The sequence below is a fragment of the Serinus canaria genome, chromosome 4, assembly GCF_022539315.1.
Source record: "Serinus canaria isolate serCan28SL12 chromosome 4, serCan2020, whole genome shotgun sequence".
Lineage (NCBI taxonomy): Eukaryota > Metazoa > Chordata > Aves > Passeriformes > Fringillidae > Serinus > Serinus canaria.
Window position 1 is genome coordinate 42,317,645 of NC_066317.1, and position 20,705 is coordinate 42,338,349.

The 20,705-nt window shown below is 36.3% G+C and overlaps 1 protein-coding gene across 6 annotated transcripts in view; it reads right to left on the minus strand.

Annotated features, from left to right (window-relative positions):
- Positions 1-4,026: 4,026 nt before the first annotated feature.
- MICU3 (mitochondrial calcium uptake family member 3) overlaps positions 4,027-20,705 on the minus strand; it is a 51,982-nt gene continuing 35,303 nt past the window's right edge. For 4 of the 6 annotated variants that reach the window (XM_050973921.1, XM_050973917.1, XM_050973920.1 and 1 more), the window contains 5 exons: positions 19,817-19,917; positions 19,333-19,504; positions 15,574-15,682; positions 14,440-14,597; positions 4,027-6,302 (listed from right to left, as the gene is read on the minus strand). In XM_050973921.1, coding sequence (XP_050829878.1) covers positions 6,192-6,302; positions 14,440-14,597; positions 15,574-15,682; positions 19,333-19,504; positions 19,817-19,917 — 651 coding nt within the window. In that variant the 3' untranslated portion in view covers positions 4,027-6,191. Of the gene's footprint in view, positions 6,303-11,505; positions 11,581-14,439; positions 14,598-15,573; positions 15,683-19,332; positions 19,505-19,816; positions 19,918-20,705 lie in introns of all 6 variants that reach the window. The other 2 variants (XM_050973919.1, XM_050973918.1) reach the window with 1 other exon arrangement.

The window sequence follows — 20,705 nt, forward strand, 5'->3', positions numbered from 1 at the left end:
GCTTTCCCCTCAGGCAAGGTATATGCAAATTATTGCTGGTAGATTTTTTAAAATGTGTCTCTCCTGGCATACATTTGGGTATTTCTAACAGTGCTGCTTCTGACTATTCTCTGTGCCCAGCTGTGCAAAGGGACGTTAAAGGAAGGGGTCCACCCACAGCTCTGGGGCTGGCCATCCTCCTCCCTGCTGGACCCCAGCTTGGGGACCTGGTGTCTCTGTCCCAGGCTGGTGAAGCTGGCCTCTGCTTTCCTGCTCAACCAGCAGCATCTTCAACAGTACCTCTGCCCAGGGCTCACACAAGGACCAGCAGCCTTTCCCTTTCTCCCCTTTGGCTGACAAGGCTGAGGGTCACTAGTGGAAACACACACGCCTCCCTCCTCTCTACCCTCAAGCACATGCATTGTTGCAGATCCCCAAGGCATGACCTCCCTGCTTTTCTGATGGCCCTGCCCAGATCCTAGACCTTCTTACCTGCTCCATGGTCCCAAATCACCAGCTGTCCAGCTTGGTGCTCCCTGCATTCTGAAACAAGCATCCTCCCTCTCCACATACCCCCTTGCCAAGTCCTCTGGCTGACCAGGGCTGTCCCTGATGTTGTCTCTGAGTGTTGTCTGAGTACATTGCACATCTCTATGTTTGGCTTCCTCCCTTTGTCATTCCACTTGATAAGGTCCTTGATCAGATGATGCTAATGAAGCAGGCACTCCCTCCTTCTGTTTGCTCTGACAGGTAGATTCCAGCTGGGTTCAGGTACAGAATGGGGAGTGAAAACTCTGCCTCTTTCTGAGGAAGGCATCTTGACACACTTAGCATTCACTCCTAATCAAAAACTACTCCTTTGCAAGTCAAGAGAGGGCTCTGCTCCTCTCTGTAAGCAATCTGATATGATGGAATACTTCCTCCCCCACCAGGTCCCAGGAATTCAGTGGAGGGGGAGGAAGAGTAGGACAGGAAAACACATATTTACTCCTACACAGGTGGAATACCCAGAGCAGCAGCTAGAAGCAGGAATACACACAGACAGACTGACAGGCACACAGCACTCACTGAGTGAACCGGCAGCTCTGCAGGGATGCTCCTGGCCTTCCTGACAGTGACTGCTGCTTGCATCTCTCCAGAATGTTTGGGTGTGGGACCACACTTACCACACACAGGAAAAGAAATCTCTGCAACGTTTCTGGCAAAAGATATCACCAAGAAAATGTATCTTGTATCCCAGCTGGAGCTAGGGACCATCTGTGTATAGTTGGTAGCTCCTGGCTACATGAAAACAAGCAGTTAAGTAGCCTCCCCAGTCTCAGGCTAGCTGTCAAATGTATTTTAATTGAAGGGCTGGCCCAGATGTGTTCAACTTCTTGCTTGCTCTCTCAACCTGGCTTGGTACTTAATTATTTGCAACTGTTTTGATACCCAAACCTAACTGTTGTTGAATGGGGTTTTTTTCCCTTAATATTTTGTGGCACTTTTCCTTGTTCTCCACAGGAGAGGCATGTTTAGCTCTTTTCCAATTCTTTCTTTAGATTTCTTGATTTCTACCTCTGTATTGATACAATACTGTATTTGTCAGAGTCTGCCTTCAGGGAAGTTTTTTCAAGTCTTATATTATCCACCCACTCTTCTGTCACTTTCAGTGGTAATTTTTTCATTGCACTGTTGTTTTTTTTTTTCTCTGATGCATTCATCTGGGAATTTTCATTCCCTTGCTGCTTTTCCTTTTGTCACTTAAGGTGGGAAACATGGGAAAAAGCTAAACCAGTTCCATTCAGTGCTAGTTCTCGTGCAATGGAGATCTGTACAGTGCCCTAAGGCAGGTCTCTGCTTAGGCAAAAGTCAAAACCCCTGCACTAGAAAACCCTTCAAGAAATATGCGAGAAATCTTATCCCATGCTGTGTGCACCATTCCAGTGCTTTCTGCCCTACGGAGTAGAAGTTATGTGATTTAATGGTTGACATCAAAAGCAGACATCTAAATTTAAAATTATAATCTGATAACTTCCTTTTTCTTTCTTTTTTTTTTTTTCCCTTCTTCCAGACAGGGTGGTTTAAAACTTACTTTTACAGCTTATGGCCTGAAAGGCCTTGACAGATTTGAGCCACTCTATGCCTTGGTCATACATCTAGGTTTGGCCGTTGTCCAGGGATGAAATACCTGCCTATAATTGTGCTTTTTGTTGCTGGAGATCCTCAGAGTATGTCTGCACAAAATGCAGCAACAGCCACATTTTCTTTCTTTCCACTTCCCATGGAAATGTTTTACCTGTTAGACTGCAAGCCAGTTGTGGTAGTTTGTCCACTGTCTTCCTGAAATGATACAAAAAATGCTGCAAGGGTCACAGCACAGAGAAATAAATGCTTCAGCAGCCTCTTATGGAATCTGCCTGAAACAGCAGAGACTTCTGGATTCCAGTCTGTTCTCCTTGTGGTGGGTTTTGTCACACAGTTTCCAAGTACAAGGACATTTTTTTTTTTTGTAAAGCCAGGTGACTTATTGCAAAGATTAGAATACCTGAAAGTTTATTTTTAAGGGTCATAGTCTTTTGAATCTAGGTTATAGTTTCTGAATCAGGGTTAGAATTAAAAAAACCCACAAGTAATAAACTGCTTTTTCTATCAATATTTATATGTACAAGATTATGTATTTTAATAAAAAAATTTCAAGTGGGTACTAGTATTTTCATAGAATGCTACTAGCTAATTGTAATGCTCATGTGTGGGAGGAATTTGTAAGTCAAACTAGTGGTGAAAATTAACATTACCCATTCAAGATTAAAGCACACCCTTGTATTAAATTGTAGGTGTAAGAAAATAAATGCAATATATCCAAGGGCACTATCTGCTGACAGCTTCAGGGTGCCAAATGCTTTCATGGATTCTCAGATATAGGGAAGAATACTGTGCATTCAGACCTCATACATATTAAAAATATTCATATAAGTTTTGGCTTGATTTTAAGGGGAATTCAGACTTGGTATTGCTACAAATTAGTTCCAGATCCATTTTTGAATGGTGATTTTTTGGTCTGATTCTTTTCCTTCTGCAAGAATGAGTCTCAAGTTCTTTTCCTAGACACTGTCTTGACTATATCCTCAGTGGGACAAGAGGGCAAGACACATCGTTAGGTAATTACCATCTTATCACACAATGGTGCATCAAATTGAAAAATTTCATTATCATTTTTTCCCCCTTTACTTCAATGCATTTATATCCTGATATTTAGGTGGAAGAGATCAAATAACTACAGAAACCAGGCAGTGTGACTAACAAAATGCTGAGTTATTTATTGCTCAATGCTTTGGGGTTTTTCCCTTCAGGCTGATAATGTTCTATGTCATACAAAGTGAGAATCTACAGTGGAAGGAGTCTGTATCCACTTACTGCTAAAATGTGCATGGAGGGAAACTGCCACTGGGATCTTAAACACCAGCAGATTATCAGGCAGCAGCCCACACTGTAGGATATTCTGCCAGGAGCTAGGGGTTCACCACAGATCAGGAAAGAGCTGGGTAGTACCACAAGGCTACCAAAGCTGAGGTTGCTAGTTCTCATTTTATCTGAGCTGGTCTGGCATCTGTGGCCAGTTCCTAAGCATCCTCTGAATATTTACTTGCATTATTACAGTTTTATCAACTTACAGAGGAGAACAAAAGCTGCTTTTAAACAAAGCCTTAATTTACACAACTTTTCACACATGCATACCTTCTGTGCTGCCAGGAATTCTGCAGATTTTTAATAAGATTTTATTGAGCCCAGTGACTGTTGCTTATCCGAGGGGTGCCTCTACAGCAGATGGCACATGCCATACTGCCATTACTTGCTTTCACCTGTCCTTGCATTTTCAGGTCTTCTATGCAGAATTCTGTGGCTGAAAAGCGAAGCTATCTAAAGAGATGACTAAAAGAAGAAAACAAGTCTATTTTTTTGTCATGGCAAGATGCTCTAATTCAAAGTCCTTACACATTCATGTTACCAAAAAAACCCCAGATTATTATGACAAAAGAATTTGAATTATACACACTGCAAAGAAAATTAGTTTCAAGTGCATTTATTTTGAAATAAACAAGAATATTATACGTATATATTCATATTTATATTAAATAATTTTATTAAACATGAAGAAAAAATAGTCTTAAAAACTAATCTGACACTTTCACATTCTATTTAATATTAAGTAACTATAGATAAGAAATATATAGAAAAATGCAAAAATTGCTTCAAGCCAGCCATAAAAGCAAAGTGCACTATTGCCAAGGGCAGTGGAGCAGCAAAATGATGATGGTACAGCTGCTTCCTCCAAGGGGAGGTCACTGTGAGTAGCAGTCATGAATGAAAAGGAAAGATGGGAACCCCTTTAGTGACTCCCAATGTTTTCTTCTCTCTTCTTTGTCCTTCGCCACTGAAGTAGCAAACTGGGTTTTGCATATGCTGACAAGAAGCAGTGAGACATTTCTGCGTACCGAGACAATACATGGAATACAGCTGCTTCCCTAAATGATCACACAGGGACTGCAGCTTACCTCTGTTCTGCTGTGTCAATTCAAGAACCTTTATCTCAATTTACTGGATTTATTTCTTGCTGTCAATAGTTTAAGGACACCAAGGTGGATATTTTGAATTTATTTATCATGAAATATTAACTGAAGTATTAACATCCTTTGATAGTTTTCTGAACTGGCCTGGGTTTTGCATTTTTTTTTCAGATTAAAGCCACACTTAGCACATTTTTTTTTACTACAATTCTCAGTGTGGAATTTCTTAAAAAAGGATTCCTTCTCATTTTGTTTTGGTTTTTCTACCAGAAATATATGTTTCTATAAATTAAGCATTTCAAAACTTAGGTGCACTGTTACACAGACACCATACATCTATTCACATGGCATTTAAGATGGTAATTGAGCAACATGTGCACTGAATAAAATTGTATAAAGTTTTATTTCATTATTCGGAGTAGTAAGATATGTAAAAGCATTATTTTAGTTCTGTTTTGATTGTCTGATTACCAAATATTTCTGCTTCTGATGACAATTTATTGACATTAGTTCAACTGTGTGCGTATTCAGCTGGAATTATTTAATGGCACAGTCTTTTCCTAAACAGATACAGATTTATTCAATATCCAGTAAATCTTTTCAAGAAGGGTGTAAAAAATATTTGTTCTTGTTTGTGTTGATTTAATTCCTACTACCTAACAATAATGTTAATAGGGAGTAAGGAAATATGCTGCTGCTGAATAGCAAACAAGTAATATTCAAATATTACTTAGTGTAGCTCTGTACTGTGCATGCATTCATGTTTTGTTTTTTTTTTTTGTTTGACACAAACACAAGCTATTTATCTAGTTTTCAGATACAGCATTCCAGAGTAGCAAATTAGACAACTATAATTTCTATTCAGTGCCACTTCATATAAAAGTGCACTATTCACAAGAAACACAAAATTTGGACGCTACCAGAAACATACCAGTGTATGGCAATAAAATTTATAATAAATATTACAAAGTGTGTGCTACATGAATTTGAACATTTTGACTTGTCTTTGACACACTGCTTGTAAGACATCTTAAAATCTGTACTATTTTTTAAAGGATAAATTCATAAACAAAATTATAAGACTTGGAGAATCTGAACATTGTAGTTCATACAGTACTTTTCCTAGGTAAATACCTATCATTCACATTATAACCGTGACAGCTTTACTCCTTGTAAAATAACAGCATCTAAGACTTTAATTTGTCCATTCAACTCATGTGTAATTGTTATGCTACTTAATGTAGTCTCATTTTCAGTTTAGCACAAACTTTTAATAGTGCTCATCTGAAAGTGAATTCACAGTCTAAGCTGATGCAGGCAGTTTCTCTTCACTGCCAAACATCTTCCCTGCCCAGGTGTAAGACTTATTTTTCCTTCCTTTTAAATCACAAATTTATCTCAAAATAATAAAAAATAATATTCAAAAGATGTTCTTACAAAAGAAGGCTTCTCCCACTCACATGGCATAGTTAGTTATCAATTAAGTAAAATACATACTGAAAAGCAGTTTTAAGAGTTGATGTTCACTACACTAAGTGGAAAAGAAGTTCTGTGTTTTCTACTGCAGCTGGAAGATTCACCATTCACCTGGGTTAGTTTGTTCTTCATTAAGAATTCATGGGAATAAATAATTTTAGCCAGTGCAGATAATCCTGCTTTCTTCCTTTATCTCAGCATATCTCGTCTCCGAAATTGCTTCCACAGATCTCTGAGATGCTCACTGGTTACAGTCATCACACAAGAGTAATAATCCTTCCAACCATACTTCGGAGTCTCCTGTGAAAAGTGAAAAACATACAATTGGAAAAAGGATACCATTCACTAAATTCATTAATTCTACCTTAAATTTTATTCAGACTGATACATGCTAGGTAGATGTTTTAATATTAAAATAGTGAGAGATTAAATTTATGTCTGTAAAATGAGAGTTATAAATCCATACATAGGTTAAGTATTCAAGGCATCCTCACCTCACAGCACACAATTAGCATTCAACAAATAGCCTATTTATATTAAAAGATGCAAGAAAATAGTTTCTCTTTATTCAGGTATGCCCAGCTCCCTCTCTAGTTTCATTCCTTGCTTCTTTGTATTGACACTGTACTAAAAAGTTCACCTATGACACCAAACAAAAAGCACAGAAAATTCCTGATGTTCATTAAACTGAGGCACTGAAAGCTAAATACCATATGGGCAGATGACATGAAAGCTTCTAATATTAGATTAACTTACTCCTAAATTAAGGTTCTGCAACATGAATAGTTATCCATTGAATGGAGAGGAAAACTGGCCAAGGGCTGGTCTGGGAGATTCACTGTTCTGTGCTTTATGCTCTCTGTATTTATCACTGGATCTCATTATTTCTTCCACTGTTCCTAACTCCACAAGTCTATTTTCACAGTAAGTGTAAAACACAGATGGAGAGATACTAAGAATTAGAGCAATTGGGGTAACAAACCACTTTTCTCCTAGTTTATATGCTGGGCATAAGCCACATGGTCTGTGGGGTCAGTTGGGGTCAGTTTTTCTGGCTGTGTCCCCTCCCAACTCCTTGTGCACACCCAGCCTCCTTGCAGGTGAGGTGGGGTGAGGAGCTGAGAAGTCCTTGACTCTGTGTAACCACTGCTCATAGCAACCAGGACATCAGGGTGTCATCAACAGTATTCTCATCCTGTATTTAAAACAAAGCACTGTAGCAGATACTAGGGAAGAAAATTAACTCATTCTTAGCTAAAACCTGGACACATGGTGAGACTGTCCAATACCTTGTTTTGGTTGAACTGAGTGAAGATGTTAAAGAAATTGCCACACTGCAGTACATTAAAATCCACCATTGGACACTGAAGTCTACATCTGTTTATTCTTATTCCTCATCTTGTTTAGTTAAAAAGCACAAAAGTTTATAAAGAAGTTGTAGATATTCAGCACACAATTTAATCCACAGTAGTATATGATGACATTAAATGAAATATTAGAAACCATACTTACATGAATGCATCATTTAGCTGATATTTATAGTCAATCTCATGAAAAAACACATAACTTGCAAATTGTAGTGCATTATTTAACAAAAGCATATTCATTTTAATAACCTGTACTTTAAGATATGCATTTATTTTTTATTTTATGAAACAAGTTCATGAAAGTCATTAAAAGAAATGCTGAAATACACTGACTGTTCATCTACTTATTTCTAATGTATGCACTGTTGTTGTATCTACTCTCAGTGTACCAAATGCCAGAAAGAACAGCTTGTCCACATGTTCTGCAGTCCTTTCGTGTTTCACTGGAACATTCTCCTCCCACTGTATCCAGGTACATTTTTAAGCTTCTTGTCAGGTTAGGATAAAAAGCCCAAGTGCTGCAATTTCCAATTACTTTTATAAGATGAGTCAGGAAGGTGTGCCTAATCACACACTTCTCACCTCTCTGCTTTAGAGAAGACGTAAGCAAAAGTCTCTTCAAACAGTAAGCAACAGCCTCTTTCATTTTTTTAAAGCTGTCTTTTACACTAGATCTATTCAATTGCTGTGTACAAGGAAAGTATAGAAATAAAAAGCTTTAAAAGATTAGCTACATGAAAAATTTAATTTCACTTGACAGGATGAAGTGTTTACAGAAGAAAGCAATTTATAGTTGAAATGGCTAGAAATGAGGTTCTGAATCCATGCTTCAGTTTTTAATGTCTTTTTCAAAATAAATTTCCTTCCTCACTCAGTCTCAAGGTACTATTTTCAGCTTTTAACCATCACCTCCTAAAAGCTTGTAATCAGAAACTTTGAAAACCCACAATATTCAGAACATCTAGAAATCAATTATTTCAATTTAAAAAAATCTTAAGATTCTCAGAAAATTACTAGTACATAGAAATGAACTTCTAGATTTACATTTGTGATGTAATAATTGTACTTTCATTACTTCAATAGTCAATAAAGTCACAGTTATGGCCTAAGTCTCTATTACAGTTTCTGAGCATATGAATAGTTAAGCAAACAGTACTTTAGATGGACTTGAATCCCTTCATAAGTTGGTCTCTAGCATCCCTTTTTGGAAATTAACTTTGAAAGGGCTTTGTCAGAACTTTCCTAGATAATCCTTCCACAAGACATTGAAAGCAGAGCTCTCCTCTGTGCTCTGTCAGGCAGGTCTCTACAAAGGAGTTTTTTCAGCTCTCCCTGCAGTGCATGCAAAGGAGTCCCTGCAATGCCGAGTCAGGCTGTGTGCCCTGCAGGCACCATGCACAGCTTGTACAGATGCTCCCCAAGGAGAAATCTGCAGTATTTGTTAGAAGGGTACAACATTCTTTACACTGTGGAGTAATGGCATTGGTGCATTTCAGAGATATGTGATGTACAGCACAATGTGCTGTTTATTGCTTGTCAGAGTGCACATTCACAGTGGGGTACAATCTATGGTAAGCCTGCCAAGTATCCTAATCTCCTTCACCAGAGTTCTACATTTACCTTAGCAAAGCACAGTGTTTCAAAGCACAAGGAACTGTACATTTATATTTGGAAAAAAAGTAAAATTAATAGTAGTTGTACTGCACCTAACTGTGGGATGCAGTTGCAGCTGATTTTTGTATTTTATGTACGTTTATGTGCTTCTTTGGACATCAGACTGAAATTTAATTACCTACTGAAATTGCTCAATTTCAAATCTCCGGTGATTCCATTTTTATTATCTTTTAAATTTATAAACTAAATGGAAAATAATTTTTAGAATTCTGCAAAATCCACTTTCACTCCACAATGTATGACAGAACTATCTCTATTCTACTCACAGTATTTTTGCCAAATCACTTCACATGCCTCGGCTAAAGGTTCCATTTCCATTAGTAGAAGTTTACAAAAAATCTGAAGAAATATTATGAGTTATGCAATGTTTTGCACAAAAAGGAACTCTTAAGAGCCAACAGCTGGTTACATCACTGTAATGCCTGGGCTTGGTCTCAGAGGTCTTTTCTGACCTTAACAATTCTGTGATTCTGACTCGTGGTAAGAGACAAGAAGCAGTTGCTCAAGTGAAGAGCAGTAGCAAACTTATGTGTCAGCAGGGAAAAGAGAATTTTATATATATACAAGGCTTACATTGTATTCTTCAGTGCACAGGCAACAGGTATTTGATACAGACCTACTACTCAAGCAAGCTTGGATACAATGAGAATTTTTGTTACATCCAGGAGCTCCAGGTAGAAGAAGAGCAAGGTAAATAACTAGAGGCTTCTGCATTAACTCAGTGAGGTTGACTGTAGGCAACTCCATGCTCTGAAAACTAACCTGATTTCTTCTGTCTCCAAATGGGTAGTGTAGATGTACTATCATTAAATTTTTTTTTTTGAGAATGACTTTTTACAGAATTAACATCTCCCTTTATAAATCTCCACAGCACATTTTTCCCCATCTCAGCATATGAAGTAATTAATTTAGTGCCTGAATTTAGATTTAACAAGGTGTTGATGTATGTATACTTGATACTTTTACCAGTCTCTCTTTCTGTCACCAAAATAATTTTATTAGGTTTATTGATTAGATAGTGGATTCCTTTGTGTCACTGCATTTTCTTCCACATTGTCACAAACCCTTCACTGAAATTATTAAGGAAGCATCATGACTGTGTAGCATTTTGCCAATTTCCTGTAAGAGCTGTTCCACATCTTGAAAAGTTTACAGTTCAAATAATACTTAACATGAAACTACAATATGGGTTTTGACAAAAAGACAAAGTACTCCTAATAACTGTTTTTAAAAATACATGGGAAAAGAAGAAAGAAATCTTTGAAAGTCAAAAGTTCCAAATATATAAACTTACATAAGATTAAACTAAAGCCATGGCTTCCTCTCATGTGACTAGTGACTTGGATTACTGAAATATTAAATTTAAAAAAGTTTAAACTACTTTATTAGTCATTTACATTTCCCATTAGTAATGTGGGGAAACTAGATGCTCTGTTAACATCAAATTTCCTCTTCTGTCCCTCACATAGTAGTACAATGCTTCAGTATGAGGGTATAGTATTGAACAAAAAGCCTCAGTGTAATATTGTGCCTCAGAATTGAAGCCAGCAGGGGAATGACAGTCAAACCCTCCTGGCTCAGGAGGATGAGATGTGCTGGACTCCTCCCAGGGTCACTCAGAGCAGACCACTGGCCATGGGGCCTTACTTGTCATGGTGTATATCTCTTTGCTTCTCTCCTCTGTGAAAAACCATCTAGGAGCCAACAGCCCTCAGAGCAACTCCTGCAAAGTCTTTACATGGAAACAGGAAAACCCCTTAAATTGCAAAGGTACAAACTCTTCCTTTATGGAAGAGGAGAAATGTCTACTAGTGCAGTGTCTGTGTCCCGTGTGACAAACAGTTTCACAACACGGCTACAGCATCTGCACACCCCAGTTTTGACACTGAAATCTGCAGTACACAATTGAACTGCACAAATGGACTTTCATGTAGAGGATATGTGAAAAGGGCCATGGTGATTATGTGTGGACACAATGCTGATTTTTCAAAATTGCTGGTACAGCATTAATTGAGGCAAAAATACATGATAGCTTTCAAGAATGTAGCAGTATAAATCAAAGTAGAATCAAGTCACTAAAAGTCAGAAAAATCTGCCTCTACAATCTTCCTTGGTAAATACTTATTAGCCATAGGTACCAGAGAAATTCCTTAAAAAGAGGTAATGGGACAGACAGAAGACAGCAACAGAAACTAAGAAAAAATACTTTTCTTAATTTCAAACACATACAAAACCACAGCTGGCTCACAGAACAGTGACAGTGTGAGTCAGTCATTACCAACTCCAGGATAAAATTCTATTGCTTCAGTCAAAAACACAACATGATGCCTCGAGCTACTACATTGCTTTCAGCCATATAACCCATTCCTGAGTTTTGGAACAGGAAACAAAGCAGTGACAGTTCAACATTCAGCCATTCCTGCAGGCATGCCAGCACACTCAGACTGGTGGCTAACACATACCGTCATTTATCTGCTATAGAGCTCCTTCCTCACGCAGGATTTGAAAGTAGTATACCTCTGTATAGGTTTGTAGCCCTGTGGAGCAGAAGATGGAGAAGTGTGCAGATGCAGACAACACGTGAAGGCAGCCAGGGGTAAGCATAAGACAACGGTATCATGAAAATACAAAAAAATGGCTTTAATTGACAAGTAGCTAGGAGATACAGTACAGTATGTGTTATGCAAAATGTTTATCATTTAGTCATTGATTTCCAAGTCTCCCGGTTTAAAAATGGAATTTTTAAAGGAAAGGGAATCTTCCTACATATTTTTAAATTTGAAAAAGAAAGGGAAATAATTATTTTTAACTAAACAGTAAGCAAAAAAAAAAAGCTTTTCATGTTAGACCATTTTTAATAAGTTTATGGCAATACTCTGACTGACCACTTGATGGCAGCTTAACATATTAGTTTGCATCAAACTACTAAAAAACAAGGTTTCAGGTTGTGCTACAAAATTGCAGAAAAAGACAAATTTCATTTGGCAAAGTCTTTAGGACATTTACTTTTCCAAAATCGTATCTGAAGTTTGTTTTAAAATGAACATTTACTGTGTCCCTATAAGAGGTAGTACCTGACCCTCCTGAAGTTTTTAAGCTTTTAAATAGGACAAACCTGCTACATATTGAATGACGTTTCAGAACTGCATTTTCATTGGACTTGGGTGACTCTTTGCTCTTAAATAGGTTCACTTTAGTCTGACTATATAACCACAAAATGGCCTTTCCTAAAATACATGGTCCCAGTACCAAATCCTGTAATAGCCTCAAGATTCTGGGCAAACATAATTAGTGAAACAACTTCTAAAATGTAGAATTGCTAAGTACGAGATGTTAATTGTAAAATTGTACTTCAAATCACAGACCTAACTGAAACTGTTATTTTGGGATTTTTTAGAGAGATAATCAGACACTACATTAATTAGCAGACATTAATTGTAGAATACTTAAAATCAGGCATTCGTGCTTCATAAAGAGGCTCAGATTTCTCATGGCCAAGATTTCTATGTTGCTACAAAACACTGAATAAGCTGAAGCTCTTACTGTTTTTTATCTGTATAATGAAACTGACCGAATTTTCATATGGATTCAAAACACATTTATTGATAAGGAAAATGTTAGTAATTTGTTAGTTTTGATTGAGCACAAGACAACATTTGAGCCCTCCACATTGTAGGAGCAAGAGGGCAAAGTTTTACTTGTTTTGGACACATTAAATACTCTGCAACTTTGTACACACAAACAATAGGAAGCCATTAATGACACTTTCCACCAATTTGTTCTGGGAAAAAGGTTCTTAGGCATTTTCTACTTTTTATTGTAAACCAAGACTGCAGTGGGTGGGGGGTGTTTATAAAGGCAAAATTTTTGCAGAATTTTTTTTTATGAGGCAAATTTTTGCAGAATTTGTATTATTATCCACTCTTGGAAGAAATTGGTTTGTGTGACACTTATGAAAACTTACTGGAAATTGTAATTCTTCAGTTTACTACTGTAATGGTCTTGGAATATTACTGATTAGTGAAGGGAATGAATTTAACTAAATTAAAGGACCAAATCACATTTGTCTCCCAATCCAGCAGATGTCTAATATTTAACTTAAATTAGAATGATAATTTATGAAAGACTGTGTTATTCTGAATTATTGGCTATTCTTTGTAGTTCTTTTACAGTCCACTGGAATATTTTATAGTGGTTCAGGGAAAAGCAAGATACATACATAAGACTGAATAGTGCTTATGATGATATAGATTCTTAAAATTATATGTGATTTCTGTCATGCTTTTTGTGAAATAGCAACATGTAATAAATACAAGAATTACTTTTAGTAAGCAGGCTGTTTGCTGGTTAAATTAACATACACTGCACATTTACGATTAGTGAACAATTAAAACATATAGCTGAACAGCTTGAAACAATTGTGAAACAATCGTCATTGCCACACCATAATAAAAGTAATTGAAGACCAACAAGGAAATTAGTTTGTTACAAATACACGGGTTGTTATCCACATTTTATGTTTGATCACAATATTACAGAAATAACAAGTAAACTATTAGACTCAACACCACAGGAAGTTCTAAAATTACATTTAGGAAGCTAACTAAAATTAACTAAAATTACAGAAATAACATATTGAAATGTGACTTTAGGAATCATAATACAATTTAAGGTTTATGTCTAAGCAATAAAGTAATAAGGTTGTTAGTTTGAACACCACTTTACATTTAGTTTAAAATGTTAACACCTGTCATAAGAAGAAAAAAAATGACTGCAAGTAATTTCCTGTCCTCTAGCTTATTATAATTGAATATTAGATTCAGGGTTTAATTATTAAAATCAGCTCTGAACTAGAACACAGCATTGTTCAGCGCCACTTCACTAATTTTTATTTGAAAATTAAAGCTACTTTCTAAAGCTACAGTCATTATGAGCACTTGGTATTTTATATAATGTTTTAGAAGAGTTGACCTTTAGCTAAACTTCTTGAGCTTGAGAGAGACAAATTCTCTTTTCTCTGCATGCAATACAGACGTAATTGCTGCCATTGTTAAAATTCTCAATGCTAATCTATTAATCACACAATACAGAAAAAAATGACAGAATACAGGGGATTTCGCATCTCCTATTTGGTTTGCATATTATGAAGGCACATCATGTTCTCTAAATATTGCTTTCTAATAAAAAACACCAAAGAAGAATTTAAGAAGAATTTTATCTTACAGATTGCTTCAGTATTTCTATAAATGTATAAATGTATGTCTTAAAATATCTGTCATAAATGTATGTCTTTAAACATATGCACTGCTGGTTTGAAATCTGCAGGTGCTACAGATGCTAAAGTAGTGGTAAGTAGCAAAGTCCACTGAGGTAACTATAAAAATTAGAATCCTTACCCTAAACCCTCGATTGAGTCTGTCCTTCATAATGCCAATAAATTCTTTATAACTCAACTGGTCGTCTCTGTCGACATCAAAAATCTTGAACACTGTGTTCACCAAATGTGGTGAGAGCTTCACACCTGTGGCTACATACACAGCACGCTTGAATTCATCTGCATAAAGAGAACACCAGGAACAAAATTTTAAAGGTGAATTTAAGGGTACTTTGTGAACAGCATGTTATGAAATATAAATAAACTTTTAACTTGTGTTTTCACATTTAAATACTCAAAACTATGAAAAAGTGAAAATGAGAACTGAATTTCACAGTTCTAAACCAAGTAGTTCTTAACTGATATAAAATGACACTGCTTAATTGGTGCCAATTATTTTACAAAAAAGGTAACAGTCCATATACTGTACCATGTGCAATAAGAAAATTAGAAAATCATATTATAATTAAACCTGTTACATATATGGCATTTACTTACTTGACACAAAACAGAACCCAAGAAACAGAGCACAGAGAAAATGATACAATTCCTTGGTAAGGCCACATGAGTTAGGACCACACTGGTGTTAACGGGGTCAGACCCACAAAGAGGCTACTTGAGGAGAGCACACAAGTCTGACCACTTTGCATATTGCTCACCTTGTGTTTCCCAGGCATCACAACTGTTTTATTAAGGATTTTAGCAGGTACACACATGCCTGGTTCTTTAAGTACCCACTTGCTGATTTGATAAAAATCTCTCTGATCTCTCTTTGGACCTTCTGACAGTGTTTTCTTCTACAGCCTTTGTAGAAGGCCAAATTTCAGATGCTCACTGTGTAAAGAAATGCTTATGTTTACTTTAATCTGATCTCTCACTGGTGTCTTCAAGTGAGAGATCAGATTAACTCTTGTATTGTAGGATTTGATGGACAGCTATTCTGCATTCAGCTCGTCCACCACTTATTTGACTTTACATGATATCTCGTACGATATGACCAAGCCTTTTCCTCTCAAAGTTAGAGTCCTAGCATTTTTAGCCTTTTACTGGAAACATTAAAACAACAAACTAGGAAATAATAATTTAAAAAAAAAAAGCATTTTTTTCAATGTTAATATGGGTATCAATGGATTTTTATAAAAATACAGATACTTACCTTGACCTATGGAACGACTTGCAAAATTATACATTTGCATTGCAATTGTGAAGTCTTCTAGATTATTCAAGAATTGAAAAAATGATCTAAATTCTTCAAATGTGATACCCTAAAAACCAGGAGAACAATATGCACTGTAAGAATTAGTAGTAATAACAACTGAATAAACAGACCTTGAAATTATATATGTCAACTTCATTTAACAACAGATATCACACCCATTTAAAATAAAGGGATTTTTAGAAAAAGCCAATAAAGTAGAGAACTGGAGTTTCTTGAGGAATGCAGTATGTCTTTCCTCTCTGTGACTGCAACATGGCAGCAATTCACACCAGAGCAGTCAAAAATACTGTTCCATTGCTGAGGGCAATTTTTAAGAATTCCAGGATTATTACAATATGACAGTCAATACTAGAATAAAAGATCTAGGTTTGGATGAACATTGGAGTATGTTTACTACTGAAAACCACTATTATATATGTGTGAGTGTATGTGCTCATATAAATACACTGAATGGATTAATAAATATATGTTATGATCTACCTTAAGCCAGTACTTGAGGGTGGAATTTTCATACATCCAGATTTAGACACCCAAGTCTCTTCATCTGAGGGTTTGCAAGTACTGCAGGATTTTTCCAGTTTTTAAAATATCAATTGCATTTTGACCAGACTTTAGACTATATTCTGTAAAAGTTTCACTGAAAGTGTTCTTGTTAGAAGAGTTTTATGTTCATTCCTTGTAATATTTGTTCTGCTCTTTTCTCATCTTATTTAGAGATCCAAACATCTGATAAACTATCTCTAAATTAATTCTGAAAGAGACCTGAAAATGAGACTTTGAATTAAACCAGGACCATTGCCTATACCAAATTCCCCCTGGTCTCAGCCATTCTGAACATGGAATGGCATTCTGTGTCAAACCTTGATCACCCTGGATGCCTTTAACTATCATTCCTGGCTATTTTTCCATTTGCTTTTATTCTTATATCCTATTTAAGTACTTGTCTCTGAAAATATACTTGAAGGCAATAGTAGACCTGTGAGCCTTTATGTTCAAACTATTGATCTATATCTCTGCTCAAACATATACACATTCTTTATAGTATGGTGGAACACAGGAAACATGCAAATGTAGGTTTGTGTCAGAAGGTGGCAGAGGTTGGATGCTAACCCATAGTAAACTGCAAGGACTGTGGAAAATGTGGAGAGCAGCATAATATTGTTATAATAGAATAATTTAATAGGTCTCCACACACTTGAGATGTAAACCCCTGCTTAAGTGATCCTACCTAACCACTAGCTAAGATTTATAAACTCTTTGGAGACCTTGGCCCATCCCCATCATGAGTTGCTCTTTTCAACAAGCAGATCCTTCACAATTAGAGGAAACCCTCATATACACATAGAACTACCACCTTATTTAAATTTTTATATTAAAAACTGAATTTAATATTATCAATACTGTCTTTTTGTTTCATGACATTTGACACTATTAGTTTATGTGTCCAAGTTCTAGTTCTTGCACTGTGCTTAGATTGAAAGCTCTGTGGGACTGGAATAACTCTGCCATGCATTTGTGAAATTCCTAGATCAGTGAAACTTCATTTCTCAGCCAGAAGCCTCAGGTGCCATGGCAAAACAGCAATCATAGAGAACATCCACCCAAGTCTTGAGTTGACATTTTTAGGTTCACAGGTCCTTAATGTGCACCAATTTGTCTGTAAAAATTCTGAATGCAAAAAATAAGTGTAATAGGTCAGGCTACTGCAAAAATCTTGTTTGTGTGCATGACTTTTGCTTTTCCTAATAAACTGCTCCTTCTCATCCCTCAAGTTTTCTGGCTTTTACCCTTCCAATTCTCTCTCTGACCCTACTGGTGGGGGAGTGAGCAAATGGCTGCATGGGGATTGGTCAATGGCTGAGATTAAACCATGACAAAAAAGGAAGTTAACTTCTTCATTTAGACAGACAGATTTTATTTTACTACACCAAAGAAAACTCAGATTAATGTACCAATGCTGCTAAAAATGCACAGACTTTCTTCAGGAGCTGATATCTGTAGTACTTCATGATGCCAGCTTACATGAATCACTACTTGGCATCTAGTTAGTAAAAGGAGGAAGACATCCTGTGAGCAGGCAGCATGCCAGCTGAACATTTTAACATGATTAAAATATGAGAAAAAGATCATCATGCTGCTTTAGGGGCATCTTTGTACAGCACCATGCAAGGTTAACATTGCCAACTGTGAAAATACAGGCATATTACTTTATACACTCAACTAACTTTCCTTCTGAATGGAACCCTCTGGTTAGTATTAGTATTGCAGCATACCTCTGTCATGAAATAAAGAGCAAATTCTAAAATTTTCAAATTATAGTGTTATGACAAGAGCAAAAAAAATGTGACAACATTTGAACAACATATGAACACCACCTCCATGGCAGTAAGAGTCAAAGTCCTATTCTTAAAAGCCTGTGGCCAGCATAAGAGATGTAGTGACAGCATTTACCAAGCCAATGATACAAAGTTATGAAAAACAGGGATGTCTTGTTTCCCTCAATGGAGGTATAGCATATGACATACCTCAAATCCCCAAATATATGGCACCCGTCCAGTGCCAGATCACAGCATAAAAGCAAATTTGTAACTGAGTGACAAAGCTACATGGAGGTTTTCCTTAACTGTTGGTCTCACCAGAGACCAAGAAGAGGAAACTACAGTGGAATACTTGCTATGACATTGGAAGACTTAGATATGAACTTCAAAGACTACTACCTTGTGTTCAAAAGAAAGTGTCTGTATATTTACTTCACCTTTGACATTCAAAGTATTTCTCTATAACTACAACTGTCATTATTTTTCAGTTTCCCAAGTGATACTTACATTATTGTTTTTATACAAGACCCAAAGTGAGTGGTTTTTTGGTTTTTTTTCCCCTTAGATTTCCATCTGGAACCATGCAGTTATAGCAGTTCTGTTGCACTGTCTTGGCTCTGAATATTGAAAGCTGCACAGACCTTTTCCAGCAGTTTGATCTGAGCACCTCAGTGCCTAGACCAGGGACTTGGAAAGGGTGACTGAGCAGGAACTCTGGTCCCAATCTTACCACGTCATCTGACACCTAGTCTGGTCAAAAGAGACTGCTCTGCTTTCCCAGCTATATTTAACACTCAGTGGCCCTAACTGCTGTACAAGCACAGGAAGAATCAGATAATCCAGATATCTGAACAGAAAACTATTGATTTTTGGAGTGGGCTTGTGTCAGGTCAGTTGACTGATCTTACTGTGAAGACTGAAATTAAAACGTCATTCCTCAAATAAAAACAGAACGTAAACAAACAGTTCAAACTGATTTATTACTTTTCTTTAAAAGCTCTGCTGTCAATGCTATTAAAAGATATAGCTATTGAAAGAGTTAGATTTCTAGGACAGATTAATCTGATCTTCTTCTGTAAACACAAACAGAAGAAGTATATCCAAAACATCTCTTGTTTGGAGGGCTACTTTTAACATTATCCTGTAGATTATCACTGATGCATAGTTGCTACTACATTTCTCTCAAGATACACTTTTGACAATGTAATTCTATGCTATTTACTCTTCTACGTTTTATTCAGCAAATAACCTGAAAAACCAGGCATACAGTTTATGATCAAAATAAAATCCTGGTGTTAAGTAATTCAGTCCAACAAAGCTATGTTTTCATGTTAATGACACTGGGACTGCATGCTGTGGTCCACTGCTAAGCAATTACCTTTTCTTCAGGAATACTGCCACGCATGTTTTCCAGGTAACTTGATGTATTTTCCACATTTGTATACCTCAAGAGAATATGAGCAAAGTCTTCCTCACTGATGGTGTTCATCCCATTAGAGTAGGAAAGGAATTCTATCTCTAGAACCTCAGTTTGCAGGTTATCCATAAATCTATAGCACAAACAAAACATGAAGAAAGTGTCATACTTTATATTTCTACTGTTTGTGTCCTTAAACAAGGACAGGGCTGGGCTATAACCTTTCCACCCCAAACTAACTAAAATTTGCAGCAGCATTGGAGGAATAGTTTTTATTATTGGGCCACTTACTGTTTTATTTTGCTCTTTGTGTATATAACACACACAAAAGGAACACAATCCATACAAACATACCTGCATAAGCTATGTATAGTAAAACAGTACACATTAATTAGAACAACTATACAAATAGTTTTTGCAAGGAATTAATGAAGTTGAGACTCACCTATAAAAATCTTCGAAGTTCAGTTCTGCTTTTCCTTTCTTGCCAAAAAAGTGTACAAGCAGTGTAGTATCTGACAGTGAACTTGTAATATCATCAGCACGCTTTAATATTAGAATAAAAAAAAATTAAAGGCCATGATTGGATCAGACACAGAAGAATAATCTGAGAATGCCTATCATCATCATAGACTTATCTATTAAAAGAGTTTGTATTTCACAGTCTTCATATAGTCTTTAAGAAGATTTTAGTATTGCAATTCATTACATTAATTTTGCCATGCAATTTTCAAACAAAATAGCAGCAGCTGTTAATTGCATTTAGTAGAAAGCAGTTAAACGAACAGAATGATGTAATGGAAGCTGCAATGAAGAGGGAAAAGGTATGAAAAATAAAACCAGAAACTTGTGAGGAAAAAAAAATCTCATCAGGTAAAGTAAACCATAAAATGTAACTTCCTTTGTACACAATCTTGCTTCCCTTCTACTATGAAACTACAAAGAAATTAAAATACAGTAGTTCATATACTCTTATTCCCTATTTTAAAAGTAGGTGATTGTGTTCCACAATCACATCAGTTAGGTGTTCTTTTCATGATTCTTTTCTGTAAGTTACAGATAGCTACGTCTTAAATGTTGTTGCCCAAACACATTTAAAGCACCAGAATTAGAAAATATTTTGAAATAATGAAGCAATATTTGGATTACTTCTCTTAAGACTGTTCCTCAAGTATTGGATCGTGGTCTCTGTGCAGGACTGGAATCTCTGAATATGTACTAATAGTTTTTCCTTAATAAATAACTAAGGTTTTGAAAGCCAGAATTAGAAGTGAAAGCCAACTAATCTTGACCATTTGTAATAGCAAAAGTTGTAAAGAGGAATCCAAACAGAA